This window comes from Lineus longissimus, chromosome 1 (assembly GCF_910592395.1).
Source record: "Lineus longissimus chromosome 1, tnLinLong1.2, whole genome shotgun sequence".
Lineage (NCBI taxonomy): Eukaryota > Metazoa > Nemertea > Pilidiophora > Heteronemertea > Lineidae > Lineus > Lineus longissimus.
In genome coordinates this window covers 27828055-27846867 of record NC_088308.1, presented here as the reverse complement: position 1 = coordinate 27846867, position 18813 = coordinate 27828055, and the positions used below count along the sequence as shown (strand labels likewise).

At 39.8% G+C, this 18813-nt stretch overlaps 2 protein-coding genes across 6 annotated transcripts; both read right to left on the bottom strand.

Annotated features, from left to right (window-relative positions):
- Positions 1 to 323: 323 nt before the first annotated feature.
- On the bottom strand, positions 324 to 14121 carry LOC135495519 (CCR4-NOT transcription complex subunit 3-like). Of its 5 annotated transcripts, none has more exons than XM_064784257.1 (19): positions 13805 to 14121; positions 12947 to 13014; positions 12500 to 12574; positions 12058 to 12147; positions 11726 to 11854; positions 11456 to 11551; positions 11031 to 11141; positions 10620 to 10734; positions 9963 to 10072; positions 9685 to 9744; positions 8974 to 9029; positions 8653 to 8756; positions 7106 to 7207; positions 5956 to 6242; positions 5476 to 5623; positions 5024 to 5345; positions 4564 to 4696; positions 4283 to 4408; positions 324 to 4042 (listed from the first exon to the last, which is right to left on the bottom strand). In XM_064784257.1, the coding sequence occupies exons 1-19, from the start codon at positions 13827 to 13829 to the stop codon at positions 3944 to 3946; spliced, it is 2256 nt and encodes a 751-aa protein (XP_064640327.1). In that variant the 5' UTR covers positions 13830 to 14121; the 3' UTR covers positions 324 to 3943. The 5 variants fall into 5 exon arrangements, with proteins under 5 accessions (XP_064640327.1, XP_064640318.1, XP_064640347.1 ...); XM_064784248.1 differs by having other exon boundaries at positions 11031 to 11144; positions 13805 to 14120; XM_064784277.1 differs by having other exon boundaries at positions 9712 to 9744; positions 11031 to 11144; positions 13805 to 14120.
- Positions 14122 to 15901: 1780 nt separating this feature from the next.
- Positions 15902 to 18020, bottom strand: LOC135482651 (large ribosomal subunit protein uL16-like). The gene is made up of 5 exons (XM_064762901.1): positions 17927 to 18020; positions 17416 to 17474; positions 16942 to 17188; positions 16587 to 16749; positions 15902 to 16115 (listed from the first exon to the last, which is right to left on the bottom strand). Exons 1-5 carry the CDS (start codon positions 17947 to 17949, stop codon positions 15963 to 15965), a joined length of 645 nt encoding a protein of 214 aa, XP_064618971.1. The 5' UTR covers positions 17950 to 18020; the 3' UTR covers positions 15902 to 15962.
- Positions 18021 to 18813: the final 793 nt, after the last annotated feature.

Genomic DNA, 18813 nt, shown 5'->3' with positions numbered 1-18813 from the left:
CAATTGATCAGGCAGTGTCACATTCAAGCCCAGCTGGCAGGGCCATCCACTTCATTACGATAGCCATTTTGTGGAAGTCTTCTTCTCTGGTGGAAATTGGGTCAACCTACAAAATGGAGCCATCAACTGTCTGGGCCAAGCTGCCAATAATTGGAGTGAACCAATCCTACATGCATACTGCATATCGGGACCAATTCTCTTGTCAAGATTGAGACAAACTCGATGGCAAGCTGTCATCTCCAAAACCATGTCCTACAGTGTATGTCCAAGTAACGACTCAAAACTGGTGGTGAGGACTGAAAGAAGGTAAGAAAAGGCAAATGTGTACACAGACAAAGTCATTTTATTTTTAATGCTTTTTACCAGCAAGTTTCACAGGATCACTGCCTGCTCCCCAGATATTTACAAAACGATCCCAGCCATGGCTTGAAAACACCACAGCTTGAACCAAATTATACAATGTAGAGGGGGGTTCCATCCAGACATGAGACCTTGCGAGTGTGTCACTGTGTGCTGTACAAAAATAAGGACAAAGTATACAAGTATTTATAAGTCTAAAACCAAATGGTCAATCATTGTTCAATCTGCTACCCCAGACGCGCCCCCATTTTTTCAACAAATAACCATGATTTTTTCTGCTTGCTAGTAGGACTTGTGGATAAAAACAATAACTAACTTCTAGGATTTTATTTCCATGGCTTTGGAACCACACACATGATGATTTCTGAAATAGCACAAATGTCCGAGATCCTTGGTTGCAAATGCATGATCACCAAAAGCCCTCAACAAAGTGTTTCTAGGGCTCATCTCTAGAGAGTAAAACAATACAATGGAAAGAAGAGAAATGTGACTATTTAGTGCAAGGGGAACCCTTGTTTCAGACATGGCACTGGACAACACTCTTTCTTCCAAAGATGGCGAAACCAAGCGCACTTGGCAAATATATTTGGTCAGATTTAACAAAGTTTACTTTTCCCCAACTTTAAATAAGTTATAATTTCCCAGGACTGGTACCAAATGGTGGATTTTCTTGAAGTCTCATAATTTCACCATCTCATACCACGAAAGAAGTAGTGTTGAGAGTAACCTGATCTGATTAGAACATTTCATACGGCCATAGTGAAGCACATATTGCACGAAGCATTGGGCACCATTGTAATGCGTAATGCGCAAATCGGCGGAGCAAAATTAACTCGCTCTCCTCGTGCGAGATTGAAGCGTAATCACAATACTTGTCAGCAATTGACAAAAGTAACAAATTTGCAGGGTTTCCTATGATATGAAATAGAACGTAGCAGTTACGGGGGTGACATTTAGAGACTGCTTTTTCGCAAATGATTTCTCAATAATGCCAATTCTTCCCTGACCCTACAAAATAACCTCGGAATACCAATCATAATCTGTTCATTTGGGTTTTTTTCATTTTGATTTTAACAACTTGAATAACGTTGTGAAACAATAACATTCATAGAAACTGAACCGTTTTCTTAAAATCAATGTACCAAAAGTCTTTGACAGATGTAACAATTGTAGTGACACATACATGTATACTGGTACAAATTACAGGGGAAACCCTGCTGTACAAAATATGCTCTCATTTAGACTGGCATCCAAGAAAATTATGCAGAAATCATGACATGAAATACCTCAAGGAAAGCAATCACAATCCAGTGTCTTCAATACAAACAATGCATCACATGTGCTTGTCCTACAGTGGACAATGCACCAGAACACAATTGTAAGTCCTTGCATGTTTTGAAGCGCTCTCAAGAAGTTTCACAAGAGGCAGCAAGAGGAATGAGCCGACAGCCCAGGCGAACAAATGAAGTACCAAAGTAAATCTAGCGAGATCTAGCAAGAGGAAATTATTAACTGCATACAACTCTGTCCTGGTCCTCCACATGAAACTCCTTGAGAATGTTTTTTAAGGTTTAGGGTGGGGCAGTCGACTAGCAACAGGGACATCATCTTGACTAATTTTCTCAAAGGTACACAATATGTACCATAGCACTTGCAATATATTATATAAATATATGCCTCTCTATCACAAAAAGTTATTGCTATAACACAGTTTAGGGTTTACATCGTCCCTGTGGCAAGTAGCAAATAGCCGAAATCAGAATGAGACGGTCGACACTGCCAAAAGAAAGCAAAGCTAAGGTCAGCAGTTTATGATGAGGTCATTTCAAAGTGTTTTGGAAAAGAGGATGCTGTCAAATGATCTATTCTTTCATCTTCATGAAGGAGAAGTGCCAAAGATATGGTATTACAAAGATTTTCCAGAAAAGTTTAATTTCAGAAGTTGGTCAACACTCAATAACAAGGGCAACACCTGTTATTGGCTATTAAATTTGTAATAGGAAGTGGTGGGCTACTCTAAAAAGCTCTAACAAGAATAATTGGTCAGCCGAAAGAAACGGATGTGTATTAAGTCATGGTGCACATCTATACTTTTCCAAAAACACAGTGAAACAACCCGATACTAGTCAGACAAGGAAAATGAAATCCTACCAAAATTCTACTGCTACAATTCCTGACCTCTTCATACTGTGTAAATGCATAAAAGTGACAAGGCCACAAAAGGGATATGAACTGTAATGATATGGACTGCCAAAAGCACAAGGACACCAGCAGATTTGCTGTAATTCTCAACCATTTGGGCAAGACTTCCCAGTTAAATTTACTGTGACTAAAACGAGCAAGACCAACTCCTCAGACACCATGAGGTAGACGATGGCACCATCCAAGACGGTGTCTCCATCAAGTTCTGATGAGATAAAATGGCTGGATGACATTTGCTCCACATAGCCTAACCTGACCCTGAGAATGCACTGTGCTTCACACCGACATCACATTCACACTTCTTACAATACATACAGTTATGTACAAAAGGCACTCAAACCAATGCACAGTGCATCCTCAACCATGTCTCAACCTGCTTGGCAGTTGCTCAAAACCCTTCAAGGACAAAGACTGACTGGTCCTTGGTATAGACAACCAAAAACGCACCAAAAGGAAGCTCTTCAACAAGCATTTGACGACCAGATCATGATCTGGCATGGTCCAAAGAGAGCACTTAAATGGCCAACATTTTACACTGAAAAAGATTCACCATGTTCAATTTATAGCGGAGTCACTTCTCTGCCTGGCAGAGTCAATTTTACCCTGCTACAACAGGTAAAGAGAACAGCAGCAGAGTCCTTTTTCTGTTAAAGAGAAATGGAAATCATCTTCAGTCCCTGAAGGGCTGCACTATACAATGTACAATCCAAAAGTAGCAAGTGTCACAGATAACTAAATAAAGCAAGCATGTATTCTCTCTTGTTGTACTCCAGACCACCTTCAAAGAAAGAAGTCAAATGTCCAGTGTGTGCAGTGGGCTAACCCGTACTGTTCCTTTAAAGCAATGTGCACCGGGGACCACAAGAGCCAACCAGTGGCTAAATGGCAAAATGCTCAGCTTGGGAACAGTTACAGGTAGCCCCCATGGCCATACAAAATATCCAAATCACACATCTGCATTGTTCTCTCTAGGACAACCAAGCCTACAACATGAAACCGTAAATTAGAGGGATAAAGTGTGGCTTGACCACCTCAGGCAAACACCCACTCAGGGCTGAAAATAACTTTTTATTTGAACACAAAGATCACCAAGAAACATCAAATCATACATAATCCGATAATGGATTAATGTTTTGAAGCTTTTCAGATAATTTTCCAATAATACCAAACAACTTTTGAAGTGAGGTATTGAAAAGGAAAGATAGAAATTTCTTAAAAGTTTATGTTCAGTCCTGAATGGGATCAACTGATAATTTTTGAAACAGCACGTGTCACTCCTGACGTCGGCCAGCTTGTTCAGAGTTGGCTAGTGCGTGCAGAGTACTATCCATCACTATGATGGAAATGCCATGTTCTCCGCTCAGATATGTCGGATGGCAGTTCAGTTCAAGTCTCGATCTTCAAGGTACCGGTATTCAAACGTCATTCCTTCCTTTTTCCGTTGGCCCCACTTCTCGTAATCGAAATAGATGTATGTGCCCTGAAAAAACAAACACTGATCAGTGAATAAACAATTGCAAAGAAAAGATGCACATAATATAAGTAACAGGCTGGTCACAAGCTCAAAAATAATCACCAAGAAGATTTAACAGGTTCATCACCGAGGGCTTTTCAAAGCACCTTCATGAAAGAAGTCTCACAGAAAGGAATTCACTTTCCTCGGTATATTAGTGAACAGATTCTCAAGCAAGATAACCGAGTATCAGAAGCTTGTTCTCACCTGCTCATATTCGTCTGTTATTGTTTTTGGCTCCTCATGCCGTTGAAACCACATCATGTACTTAGTGTGAAACCTCCAAGATTGTTTTTTCAGAGCTTTAGCTGCTAAGTATTGAGCCTTAGTTCCCTGAAAAACGACAGACGCATTGTTAGAGATGAAAACAAATACAAATGATACAAAAAAATCACAATTGAACAGTGCTTTTTGAAGAAAACCTGTTGCGAAACACTTCACATCTCCTTGTCAAGTATCAATATCAGAGCTCAGGAAATTCAACCTACCTCCATGTAGTAGAAAATGAAGAAAAGTGATTCTGTTGACAACCTCTGGAAGAACTCCACCGTATCTGAATGAGATGGCGAAACCTGAGGATAGTATGCTGGGGTTGGGCAGGGGTTATGTGGAAGGTATTGCCTGAAACAGAGATTGTCAGACATACATGTCATGAACTCATAAAATTCCTATTTATTGATAAAAGTTTTCAAGAAAGCAGTCCCTCACTATTTATTGATAAAAGTTTTCAAGAAAGCAGTCCCTCACTACATTAAAATCACAAAAGATTAACAACTGAAAAGACTTTACAGAATGAAATAAGGAATCTATGAAAAATCTCTTCGAATTATTGGAGGCTCAAAGCAAAGTTTGATAACCAGTAACTGCTCATACATGACCTTTTGGTTTCAGCAAGAGGAACAGACGCACAGTAACAAACCAGGACCACCAGTTCTCATGTGAACCTACCGTAACCTTTCAGAATCTGACGGGTGTGGCTGATGATGAAATCCGGACTCCAGCATTGCCGATTGATAGCAGTGTTCCTTTGTTAGTGGCTGAGGGCCTAATGGCGCAACGCCCAATAACGGGTTTAGATGAATCGTCGTCGTCTGCTGTTGCTGTGGGGGTGGAGGTGGTGGTGCCTGAGGTGGCTGCTGTGGTGGAGTCTGTTGCTGGGTTGGTTGCTGTTGTGTTGGTGGTGGGGGTTGGGGTGGCTGCGGTTGTTGAGACTGCAGTGAAATTTCGGGGGATGGCGTGGCAGGCTCAGATGTATTATTCAGAAAGAAACCTAGAAAGAGAGGCAACGATTAGACACATCAACTTGGTGAGATTCCACACTTATTTACGTAAACCAACCAAAACAACTCGAACTCACTGCTAGTACTGGATTCAAGCCTATTGACAACGGTCTTACTTACCGCTGTTCATATTTTCCATGACACTAGGAGGTTCGCCTTCCGACTCCGAAGTGGGCAACTCTAATCCTCCTTCATGGAATTTCATGAGCGCTTGCTGTGCTATTGATTTCAGTGAAGACATGGCATCTGTGGGTGAGGATGACGTGTCCTGCAATCAATGATGGTCATCATGAAAGTGGACCACACAAGGTGGTATGTCAAAACATGATAAAAAAACACAAGTTTGCAGGTGTGATTATATACTAGCATGACTTTCCAGTTGCACTGCAAAGTGTGAAGTGGAAGCAGGAAAGAGCTCTGGATTCACTGCTAGACCCCGACGTAATCATGATTCCTCCATAGCATCATAGCAATTGCCCCAAAGTTCTTTCCTCCGTCTTCCATAGGATGATCAAGAAGTCCAGACAAAAGCATTATTTACAACTGGACTCCTATTCAAAATGAAAACTTAACCAGTGAAAAGTATTTAGGGGAACTTACGTTTGGAAGGTTCCCCCCTGCACTCGCTGGTCCATTCATCAAAATCTCTGGCATGACTGAATTGCTCATGTTATTTGGCATCGGCATACTACTTGTTGCATTCGTTATCACACTTGATACAGTGGGCTGCGCAGTCATTATCAAGCTGGGTGATGGGGCAGGAGGTATAACTGATTGGCTAGTTATTAAAGATTCTGATACTGCTGTGGTCACCGTCGGTGATGTGATAATCGGTCCTAGACTGTTTGCTAATGAGTGGTCTATGGAGTTCATCATTGGCTTGGAATCTGAAAATCAGATCGAGAAATATTAGAGACATGATTAATACGACACCCTAGAAAATCTCAAAATAGGAACGCATGACTGATAGAACTAGAAGACATGCACTACACGAACCATCACCAAGAGAAAGACAAAAAGTTCTAAATATCTATTGGTTACATCTAAATTACACGTGCACTTCAGATTATTTTCACCCCAATGTCTTTTTTATCACCCCAGTACACTGATGGTGAAGTGAAGCTGGACTCAGAACTTGCATTCATATCAACATTAGAAACTGCAAGTTGTTCTAAGACTACTGAACCAATAAGGTTTCTACTACTTCTAGTCTCGATCTAAGATGTATACCTTTGGAACAAGAACATGGAAAGCTTTAGGAAAGGCAGTAATGGACATGACTTGCCATGAATCCTACCACTAGTATGCAGGTCTATGGAGAATGGGTGTGTAGGGAAACATTGTTCATAGTTTTAGAAATATAACAGTGACTAAATCTATGCCAAAGAATAAAGCCAAGTTTCAGGGGGTCACTCCAGCTTCCTTTGCTGAATGTACAACTTTCAATAGGTCGCTTCAGCGGCAACAAATATTGCAGGAATGCCTAACAGTCAAGAGTTCTTTGTCCAGCGTAAGTTTGGTGATATCACAGAGAGATCCATAAACATTAGGATATGATTCCCCTTTGTCCCCAGGAGTTTTCTTAGGGAAGTACCTCTTGTAACCAAAAAACTAAGCTTGAAATGTCTGGCCCATAAAACCACTATCCATCACCACAGAAAAATATTCTATCCAACACCCAAATCATGAAAGTAATCTCTTAGTGAGTTTGAACCCTATGGCAGTGGGTCAAGGAGAACCTTTGCCTTACCATAGGAAAACAATGAGTTGTTAGACAACTCCTGCCTACATGTAGGAGGAAACCTATTGTATTTTGGAATTGAAGTCATCTGGGAGTGCATTGAACCTGGACCTGGAGTATAAAGATGGCACACGGTTAGCTTGATAGACAACAGTGAAAGCTACACAACCTAAAGAGGCAAACGCACTTAAATGTTGCACAACTTCTTGTTGTTATAACAGATATCTAAAGGAAAATATGAACACTACATGTATCCCAGAAGAGCATTTGCAATCGTTTTGGTCAATGTTGACCTTCGGTTGGGATACCACAAGTGCTTGCCCATATCCGAGGTATGGACACAACACCAGTCTGTCAAGAGCGGAATACTTTCTGGGAAGCACATGCACCAATAGCCTATTTTTCTACGAGCAGACATCACAAGACAACAAGAAGTTTGAATGCAGATAGCAAGTTCAATGAATAGTATTTTTCACCGACACCACTCCAGGTCAGATTATGAGGAATTTTACAATTAGCTGAGGAACAGACCTGTTGCCATCCTAGCTGGAAGCCAGCAGTCAACTTTTCAGGAATAATTCCTCAAATGAGTTTTTTAGACTGTTGTTTGAAAACTATCAGAACCAGGAGTGATGTACGAATGAAAAGCAAACTCTTTGATGATGCCACTAAAGTGCTGATACTACACGATGAGGTGAGAATGAGAGAAGAATAGCAAGATGAGGTTGTTACACTTTAAGGCTTAATATGTAATATGATAGATGGAGACAAGGTAGATCATTCAATTTCTCGTTTGATCACTTATATGACAGTATTTCATGTGCAGCAACACTGATCACAAACAAATGAAGAGGTCAAATGTGGCTAAAGGCCATTTCGAAAATAACTGAGATAATTACGATAAAGTGAGGCCGACAGCAGCCCAGGTCAGAATACCAAACCATTTCAATGCATAACTCACAAGATCCCATTGAAAATCATGTAATAAGATGTAATTTTTAATGCAAAAACCACTAGAGTTACAAAGCAGAAAAGTGTGTTACCCCAAAAAGATCTAAAGTGAATTTAGTGGCTTTTGTGTATGAACTCGAATATACTGAGCATGCACTATCAAATTGGTAACAAAGTGACTCTAAAGGAACATATTCACAGCAAGTTCTAAATATCAAACTAAAGGTACAAATGCATGACACAATGGCACACAGAAAATTGAATTTTCAGAAGAATCTAACTAGGGGTTACAGTAGGTTATCAAGAATTACAACCCAGATGTTGTTAGGGGTTAAAACAATAAGAAATTTCAAAAATATATCTTGGAGGATGAGCACATGTCCCTATAACTTAACTGGTAGGACTGAACATATCGATTTTAAGGTACACAATGCAATTTGAACCTGTTATGCAACTAGTCAGTAAAACTGTACACCAATCTCAAAATTTCATGAAATAAGTTTTCTGCTTGTGATGCCGTCTGCTTCTGTCAGTCCTTAATGGTCGCTAAGATGGGACGTATGCCATCCTAACCTTGTGTCTAAATCAATGTTCCCTCCACCTACCTGCATTACTATTTTGCTGTGCAGCATGTGCATACCCAGGACCTGGCGGAGGCGATGCTATCGTATTATGGTTACTGCTTCCTATTATTGACGTCCCTGACGAACTGAAAGTAAGACGCATTCAAAATTACGACAAAATCTTAAAGCAAGCATTCACAGAAAGAAGTGCAGCAAGCTACTCTTCAGTGGAGCAAATTACTTTCATCTTTTGAAGATATCACGACTGTAGCCACTTTCAGCAAGGACGAAACTTCTTCTTCAACGTTAAATTCAGCAAAAACACGAAAGACCTGATTCCTGATTGAAATTTAGGTCACTCACCTTGATAATTTTGTTGGAGTTGATGGCATTTTAATGTTTGTATTATTTTTTGACCTCTGAAAAGTAGAATGGAAAACATGTTTGACAATGATGACACCAGAAATACCAGTTTTGAATGACTACGTGGATGATCCGGTTTATTTTCTCCATCATTAAGCAATAAAACGTCAAGACTGGCTGATAATGGCAGATTTTCTATCATGCCTCACTCTGACCAAATCTGTTTCACAAGACTCATCAACAACTGGCACCCACTAAGGCCCTTGGTTTAAAGGAGCTGCTCATACAATCCTCACTTGAGTAAAACCAGTGAAGGACAAACAGGTTTCGGACGGATTTAGAGCTCAGATTAACACAGTCTACCCAGCCTACCTCAACATTCAACCTCAACCTTACAATAATGGAGGACCAGGAAATAAGTAATGGCCCCATGACACACAGCACCTTCATCCTGACCCAGAGCCATAGAAAACACTTGTCACAAACCAGGAATTGATTTGCCTTCAAAATTGAAGTGATGACTGAAAATTGCTTGCAAGCAGAATAATATTTTAAGTCTTAAGTCAAGATCACATGTTACAAATATGCTTGCAAACATGGACCTGGAAGATAAGATGTGTGCAAAAAGCATTGAAACTGGCAGTGTCATTTAGACATTCAAGTGTGTTATTGTGCTTGTAGCTTGATCATAAAGGGGGTCACTACACCTACTTCCTGGGCCGAAATGCTGCGCCGTACCTCTTCCGACTTATGCCTTTTCCTATCATCGTCCTGGAAATAAAATGTCAAAGAGATATTTACTTCATATTTCATGCATTCATTATCACATCTTGACAAATGCACATGTTTATTTGGAGTACAACCAATTTATGAAGATAACAAACTTTTCTTTTCAACAAAATGTATTTACTCTGCCTCTATATTAAAAGTATCCTTCTTCAGTTTGATTATTAGGATAGCAGAGCTTATATGTGCTACAACAAGCCTACCTTGGAATGGTTAGAGAGGCCGGGACTAGGAGAAGGTGAACTTGAATTTGTCGACGTTGGCGTTCCTGACATGTTCGTAAAACCATCTTCTTCTGTGGGTGATGTCGCAACTAAAGATGGTGCCGATTAATGAACATAGCAATCTTTAAGCAGGTAATGTGCCAACAGGTAAGAAGACAATCTTCCACATATCAGCTCAAGAACAGAGAGGATTTATCCGGCTGATACCAAAAAAGCAAACAAGTACAAATTATAAATTCGTAAAGTGCAGAATTTGAACTCCTTAAAAAAGATTTACTGGGTACAATTTATTCGTCCAAAACGATTTTTATGAAATTTTCTATTTTTCCACCAACCCCTCTGTTCATGACGGTTAATATGTGAGGAAATAAACTGTCCAACACATGTTCACAATAGTACCATAAACCTATTACTATTTGGAGTGTGGGATAGTACTCATGCTATGTCAACAAATATTAGTAATTTTAACAATTTTTTAAATGTGTCCAGACCTTTGTTCAAGCTATCAAGAAAAGAAAACTTCTGTAGCTTTCAGTAGCGAGTTTAAAAGTTCGGGACTGAAATACTGAACATATTGACAGGTTGGCAGCCCTGCTGTGTTCATATTCATGAACACTGCCAGCAACCCCTTCTTACCTAGCGTACCAATATCCTCAATGTCAATGTCATGATAAATGAATTCGTTCTCCTCGAAATCGGGCTCTTGGTTTGCCTCAATATAATACTCAACATCTTCTTTAATTTTCTTCAGCTGGAAAAGAAGGCCATCGAATGAAAGTGTGCAAGACCCTGGAGTCCCAAACTCATTGTTCCAGATGTGTTTTTCAGGGTATCAATGATAAAATCAATCTCATTTAAAATTCAAACATCTATGGACAGAAAATGTCAGACAGCCACAAAGTGTCAATACAGTTTCAGTCCTGAGCTATCTTATAAATTATCCTGAAACGGTACACTAAACAACTCTACTGAACAAAGAGGAGCATTTCATCAAACTGCACGAGGAAGCACTTTCTTGTGAACGAGACAGAACTTGAAAATATATACCTGGTCTAATTCAAGGGCATCATTATCAACCATTCGCATTAATGTTTCTAGCTGCCGAACATGAAATCGATGCCTTTCTAACCATAGCCTGAACGCATCTACTTTCTCAGTCTTCTGAAATAAAAAAAGAGCGGATGAAGTAAGACAGGTCAAATGGTGTAACCACAGCAGGGTAACTAATAAATGAAAAGGTGAGAAGTTACAGCTGACATCCCCATGTACCATTTATTCCAGGTAAAGTTCACAAAAGCGCTTATGGTTCATGAACAGAATTAACAGTGGGGTAGAATTTTAATGGTGTGAAAATAGGAGCTTCATGGTATTGACTTGTGTTACAGTTTGATACGACTGCAACTTTTGAGCAGCACGATAAGCCTCATTCATAAAGACACCAGTTCCTCCTGTCTAGCTAGACTTATACTTACATCTCGGTCTAACTTTTTCTTTTTAGACCCCACCATCAACGTTTCAATCTCACATTCAAATTGATCGATTTGGATGTTCAAATTTTCGATATTATGCTGGAAAAAAGAAAAGATCATTGGCCCGAGATAATAATGTTGGTCATGGAACTAGAATGAGCACGATGGCAAAATTCACACCCCATACTCAAAAACTTGAACTGAGCTGAACAATTTTTTTCCCTGGGTCAATATTTAGTTGAGTTATTGGGAGAGGTAGACAGAGACACTTACAGATAACCATGATGTGACCTCATCTTTCTCTTTTTGAATGGGATCTAATTTGGCAGCAGCACCTAAACCTTCTTTTGAGTAAGCTTTAGTTTTTGTTTCTCTTTCGACTACTTTAAAGCGTTCCATTTGCTGAAAGTGAAAAATATTCGGATTACAGCTTGAATTGTCATCAGTTCTTTCACCAGTGTCGCCACTTTTCTGTTGATTTCACAGATCTAGATATAGGATTGACAGCTAGAACTGCCAACATGATCAATTGACTGGTATTTACTTCAAACTACTGTAATTATCAAAGTTTAATGATGATATAGGAAGGACTAAACAACACGTACAGTTTCAATGAGTTTCCTATTATCCATAAGGATCTGCTTGTCCTTGATGTCGTTTGAAGCCATCCATGTTTTTATCTGGTCTCGTAACCGCTGAAATTTGGATGAAGTAATTGAAATACATGACAGCTGACAACCCCCGACTTATAAAAATAGACATAGATACATGATGTACGTACATGATTGTAAGGTGATATCTTTCACATGCCCAACCAATTTGAGGTCAACCTCTTTCCTATTATGTTGACATAAATCCTCTCGAACTGCTGACCATTCTCTTTTAAAACTGCACTCTAGGCATCATACATGTATCTTATAAGTAGTTGTCCTTGATGATACTCATTTAGCAACACTGACTTACATGTACATGTGCATGAAAAGTGAAATTTCAAAACTACACCTAGCTTTCAACGAACCAGGCAACTAGACAAGATGACATTCTTACTTGTAACTTCTTGATTTCTTTCTTCAAGTCTGCTTCATATTTTTCTTTTTGATTGGTATTAGTTGCATTATGAACCTTAAGGAAAAAAAATGCTTTGAAGAAATAGTTTGCGTTTACACCTGTTCATCAATCGACTATGACAAATTTCAACGCAAACCAGCTGTGACTATGGTTTTCTTTTTTTGCATTTCCATAACAACATACACTGACATACTTCCAACCAGCCGTGGAATTTGACCTCTATACTGGCAATACATCAGACTTTAATAAATAGACTTTGTTCTTTTGGGCGAATGCTGGATAATGGTCCTCGATTGTGGAAGCAAGCTTGTATTTTGTGAGGTAAAGTGGTACAATTATAGCCGGGAACCGTTAAAAGCAATCAATTCTGTTACTTGCACGAATTCTAATAAAAGCATCATTGAGTGAAAAAGAATACTGTTTTACCTTTTGCCAAATGTCATCGAAAGTCTCCACACCCTCACCCACTTTCTTCAAGCACCTATCAATCTCAACTGGAAAACAAAGGAACAACAACTGCATTACAATGTACCCAGTATCATGACTTGCCAGGATGAGAAATGAGGATGAATACCCTTTAATACTGCTCTGGTTTGTCTTCGTTGGAACCTGTCTTGCAAATCTGATAGTGAAACTATATCACTGTTTAATGCAACAGGCATATCTGATCAAAAACTTAACACAACTCAAGACTATGTAGTGTCTAGTTATCGACTAAGTTGAAGCGCTTGCACACAGTCTTCGTAGATAGTTGACTCGTCTCTATCCTGTATAAATAATGTGGATTGTGACTAATTCTCGATTCATTTTGGAGCAGGCGGTCTTCGTAGTGACTAGTTCATGTTTTACTTTCGTTGGAGCATCTAGTTGTTGTTTAGTTTAGTTCTGATGATTAAAAGTTAGAAATGAATTAAGAATGTGGCGTGCACCACACATAATTACTTATAAATAGGCCTAACCCACTATCATGACTATGCGGCTGCCCAATTTTGAATGGCAATCGCAATGCCTCGCAGCGTGTCCAATCTTCGCTTAGCAGCAACTGTTGCTGGCCAACACAACAGGCCTACATGGCCTTCGACCTTATATGATGATGATGATGATGATGATAAAGATAAGAGCCATAATTTCAAGCGCGAAGACAATCACGCGACACACTACGTGCTGAAGGACTTGCTCCTTGTACATGATGTAAAGGCAGTGCAGTGCAGTGCATGCATGCACGCACGTACATATTTACTTTCCGAGGAAGACACAGGCCAAATACAGGCATCATTTACACACCTTGCAATTTCCTTCTATCTGCCATTGCTACGTTAAATTGTAGAATGATTTCCAAACCATATTAGAGTGTTCCAGAAGAGGTATAAGATCACCGAAGAAAGGCATACACAGCAATGCACAGATAGACTAAATCTATCAAAATCTTTGTTCCAAACCAAGATGGCTACCGTCTTTCAGAACCGAAGCAATCATATTCCAATATCATTTATTTACGCGGGTGAATATGGTTCTCAACAATCTTTCATATTTCGGAAAGATGCACTATTCAATTATTACATATGATTTAAGGTTTATGTTAAACACATATTTATCCAAGGGTATTTAGGTACGTGGCTATCAACGCGATTTACAAATTCAGGTCAAAAGTAGTTCTGCGAATGAATTTAACATTTCTTCGAAATTACTTTCGGTGCGCATGCGCTGTGGTCTTGAAATTGGGCTTCATTTCAGAATGTTATTTTGGAATCCTTAAAAAAACGTTGCTTGTGCCTTTTGCCTTTATCAGATTTATGTGACAACATGTTTTATCGATTCTTTATAAACTAAGTTATCACGTTACAACTTTCACCTGAACAATCTGTCGAAGAATCTGAACAGAAACAGTAATCAAAGTGAAGTGAAAAAAGTAAACAATCAATGACAGCGCTTCAAGTGCATACAATATACAATAGTGGATAGTGCATGCTTTTGTGCTTGCATGCGTATACATACAGAGATTATGCATGTGACACTCGGGCCATGTTTCTGTAAATGGTTGAAGTAAATTAAAAGAAAGAATTTTCTGTTCAAGTTTCAAATGCAAATTTCTATTTGATATCACTCGGACAACGTTAACGTTCTCAGCCCGCAATGTCCATGTCGACCCCATAGTTCAAATCATATAGTTGTCCAATAAAGTCGACGATAACTGACATGACACTTTGTCCAAGCGCAGTTTTCACCATTGCTACAAAAACATGTCTGGAGCTGGAACTCTTGTACCATTCAAGTTAGAGCATTAGGCGGTGTTTCTATCAGCTGTTCCCTTGTGAACTGGTGGTGTCGTTTCCATTGTGTGCATAGCATGTTCCCTGATACAACCAAATGGGAACGTCCAAAGTTTACAGAAGGTTTATTTTGGCACGACACAAGTGAACACGGGACAGGTAAAAATGCCTCAAGCAAACAGTCTATGGATGCTCAGTCGCATGGATACGATTACCTGATGATGCCAGCAACGGAATGTTCTGATCAATTTGACAGCATGTGTTTTGTTGGTTGTGATATAGTCCTCTAATTGTTCTGTCCTTGCACCTGGTAAACCTCAGAACTGGCAGTACAAAGACATGCCCCCTGCTTTGGCCTTTGCATAAATACTGGAGCCCAAGCAATGCTTGTCTTGACACTACTGAATTCCCAGTGATATGATTGGAAGCTATTATTGTATTGATAAGGAAATCCTCACTAGAGCAAATCCTTGATGCATGTCCTGAGCTCTGGTTCTAGTTAATTGTGACTTCGTGCCATACAAAGTTGCTGGTGGTTGCGACTGGGTAAGTTTTACCGTTCACCAACCAAGCTTTTATCTGTTCAACATGCGCCTGGGACTAATGGTCTGCTTAGACTGAAACCCAGTATTGGAAGAAGTTTTAGTTGGTGGGTCCCAGCTTAGCCCCTTCATAATACAAGATAGTTGTGACAAGGATTGATGGCCCATCTGGTTCTGAATGGCACATGGGCTTAATGGTCAAGATCACTAGTTCTTGGTGGTGTCGTGATCGATGACCATACTACGTGGAGATAATGGCCTGGCTGCAGACATCACCATTGGATTAAAATACAGGGGGGGGGGGGGGGGGGATACATGCATACTACTAGAGGGAGGAGACAAGATTCCATTGATATAACAATTGTCAATCTGTCGTCTTCAAAACCAGCACATCGATCTCTTGACAAGAAGAGAACAGACCAATGCGTAGAAATACTATACTGTTGGCGAACTTGGGCAAGTCAGTATACAGATTGCCACTGCAGTTTATTCAATTTCAACCTTCAAAGATTCATGTGTATCCACACAAATGAAAGAGACCGAGTAAGAACCCATAACCACACAAAAACTTTTACTTTCCCTTTTTTTATTCTCTTTTTTACAGGCCATTTACATTCAAAAGTTCATAATTTACGACTGCGCAGCCATCCACTTCTTCAATGGACCATGGTGAGGCCTGTATTGAGCACTAACACCATCGGGAACAAGGCGACCATCAGCCCTCATCTCCTCATACAATGGCTTCTCCCATTTTGTGAATCCCCACTTCCTGGACAGGATGATCTGAAAAGAAGGCACAAAATTTTAGTAGAATGGAAGCACGATTGGCTGCCAATATATGCATTGGAATGAATGGTCTTGTCTTCTGCTGCATTCAGAGTGGATGTTTACCTCATTTAGGATACACAAGGTTCCCATCTGAAACTCTAGCCTGAGTATCATCATATCAGCAAAAGACACAACTCAACGACGTCAGAACGACTTGAACATAGCCTCGTCTCAATCTGTTGTACAAACGAGACGTCTTGGTCCTCCATCCTTGTTGAGCTCACGCTTATTGAATTCCTTTTTGGAACACAATAGGCAGTTAAACAGTGTGCCTCAAATTTTGAGCAGGATTTCCCAACAGGAATTACACTTGGATTAACTTAACATCAGAGGTAAATTCTCATCAGTACTCTCATCGATGAGATATTCCTGAATACCCATCTTTTTGAATAACATACATCAACTAAAATGACAATGTTTCCATACCTTCTGTCGGCCAGGGAATTTGAATTTGGCTCTCCTGAGGGCTTCAATCACATTAGCCTTGTGGTTTTCTCTGGCCCTTACGGACATGATAGGCTGACCAATGTTTACTCGAGCCACTGTACCTTGGGGCTTGCCAAAGGCACCTCTCATCCCTGTCTGGAGCCTGCAAAGAATTACACAGATGTCAAACTAGTTTTGAGGCAACTAATGTTATAATCATTCCAAATTCAAATCGGTTGCAATTTCACGATTCATGTCCTTAGTTTTTGATTAGCTAGCAGAAGTTATGATCTTTCTTGAGATCGGTTGCACCTTCCCGAAGTGAAACCAGTGAGCTTGAACTTGATATACATACCTATCAGCTCCAGCACACGACAACATTTTGTTGATTCGGAGGACATGGAAGGGATGGACCCGGATACGGATGTGGAAACCTTCTTTACCACATGACTTCACCATGTACTTGTTACAACAGATACGGCCAGCTTCCAATGCTTCAGATGAGAGCTGCTCATACTCATCAGAGACCAGATGGATGCAGAGAGGGAAATCATCTACCTCAGCCTTCTTTCTCCCGAGGTCAAAGATCCTGATCTTGGGATCTGAAATCAAATAACAAATAGTTATGGAAAGAAATTTTATCTCTTGACTTCTTAAAGAAACAGTCAAACACTTCCCAGAATGATTTACATGGTTTGATGGAACTCAATTGATTTTGGGTTATAGCTTACTAGAACTCGTTTAAGACATGAAATATAGTATCTGCATGTTGCATTCTTGACATACACTTCGAGCTTGAAGAAGAGCGTTTTTTGGGTCAATAACATACCTGGAACACCACGACAGAAACGTGACTTTGGGTAGGGTTTATTCTTGCAATAGCGATAGCTGGAAGAAGAACAAATAAGATCAGCAACAATGTTATCCAGTGACATAAATTGATGTCTTGCTCAACTGATGACCATGTATCATTGCATGGTAATAACACACAAGGGCCAAACACGGTAAACCCATCAGCCATTAATATGCCACAACACAAGAAAGATAAAATAATGAAGCATTCATGATGATGATGATAAGAATAAGATGAACATGTGATGTGGCAATGATAGTCATATCATATGTGCAGGCCTACCGCCGTACCGGGTACAATGTACATTATCCATGTCCACAGCCAAACTCACAGCTATTAGATAGCACTGTACTGTAGTGTGCTCCAGCAGAGGATGATCAGTCAGGATGACAGGACAAAAATTTTGTCGCTATATAAAGCAGAATATCACAATATCGCAGTCATCATGACAGTGCACGAAGCACGAGAAAAACAGAATTGTACGTACCAACGCGCTGGACGGCGTCCCATCTTTGAGCTGAAAATGCAATATACAAGAATATTATATCAACGAAATACCACAAAGGTCATGAAAACAGAAAACTTAACTTAATCATCAACATTTTTGAACTGTACTTTGTATAGAAATAGAGAGGATTATTGACGATATCTGCAGGATACTACACAAATTCTAAGCACTAGGATTACATACCCGTGGAAAGAGGAAGTCACGTGGGCAAAAGGGTTCGATATTGAAAAAACAGATGGCGCTTTGGGTTTCCGTATCCGGTGTTTTGCGCTCTTTTGGTTTTTCGTTGAGACTTCTCTAACGGTTTCTCTTTTCACACTTAGGTAGACAAAAGCCATTTGAATGATCATTGCAAAAATACCTAGTGCAACTAACTAGTCCCGCCGAGGCTTTGACCATCCTGAGTGAACTTCTCAGGGCAACACTTCTTACCATTGTTCACGGCCGTAACCAATCGCCTATATTTCCATTTTCTCAGCTCAGATGGCAGCACCTATAGACTATGAGTCAATATATTTTTTAATGTATAGATATTTCATTGATACTCCCAATCATTCACTTTTTAAATTATATATACATTTTGAATATATTTGACCTCCTATATACTACTAACTTTCCTGACACACTCTCGACATTTGTATACGAGGTAGGAGTACAAAGACTACAAACGTACACGTACGTACACAGTGGAACGGACAGGCCAGGCTGTGCATGTATACAGGAACAAAGTGAGACATTGGGTGATATGAATAAAGACTAGCAAGTGCTTTAATCTAAAACTCCATGTAACTGACATTTACACCAGGCCTTTCTGTACAAATTTGAAGTAAAGTCATTTGCTAGACTTTATTCATATCAGCCATTGG

What these genes read in the sequence shown, in the direction of transcription:
- LOC135482651 (XM_064762901.1), bottom strand. Translation starts at nt 17,949, where the DNA reads ATGGGACGCCGTCCAGCGCGTTG. An exon ending in GGACGCCGTCCAGCGCGTTG is followed by an intron (nt 17,475 to 17,926) that starts GTACGTACAATT and finishes TTCTTCTTCCAG; the next exon opens with CTATCGCTATTGCAAGAATA. An exon ending in TCGTGTGCTGGAGCTGATAG is followed by an intron (nt 16,750 to 16,941) that starts GTATGTATATCA and finishes AATTCTTTGCAG; the next exon opens with GCTCCAGACAGGGATGAGAG.
- LOC135495519 (XM_064784248.1), bottom strand. Translation starts at nt 13,829, where the DNA reads ATGGCAGATAGAAGGAAATTGCAAG. An exon ending in AGATAGAAGGAAATTGCAAG is followed by an intron (nt 13,015 to 13,804) that starts GTGTGTAAATGA and finishes TTTGTTTTCCAG; the next exon opens with TTGAGATTGATAGGTGCTTG. An exon ending in TCGATGACATTTGGCAAAAG is followed by an intron (nt 12,575 to 12,946) that starts GTAAAACAGTAT and finishes TTTTTCCTTAAG; the next exon opens with GTTCATAATGCAACTAATAC.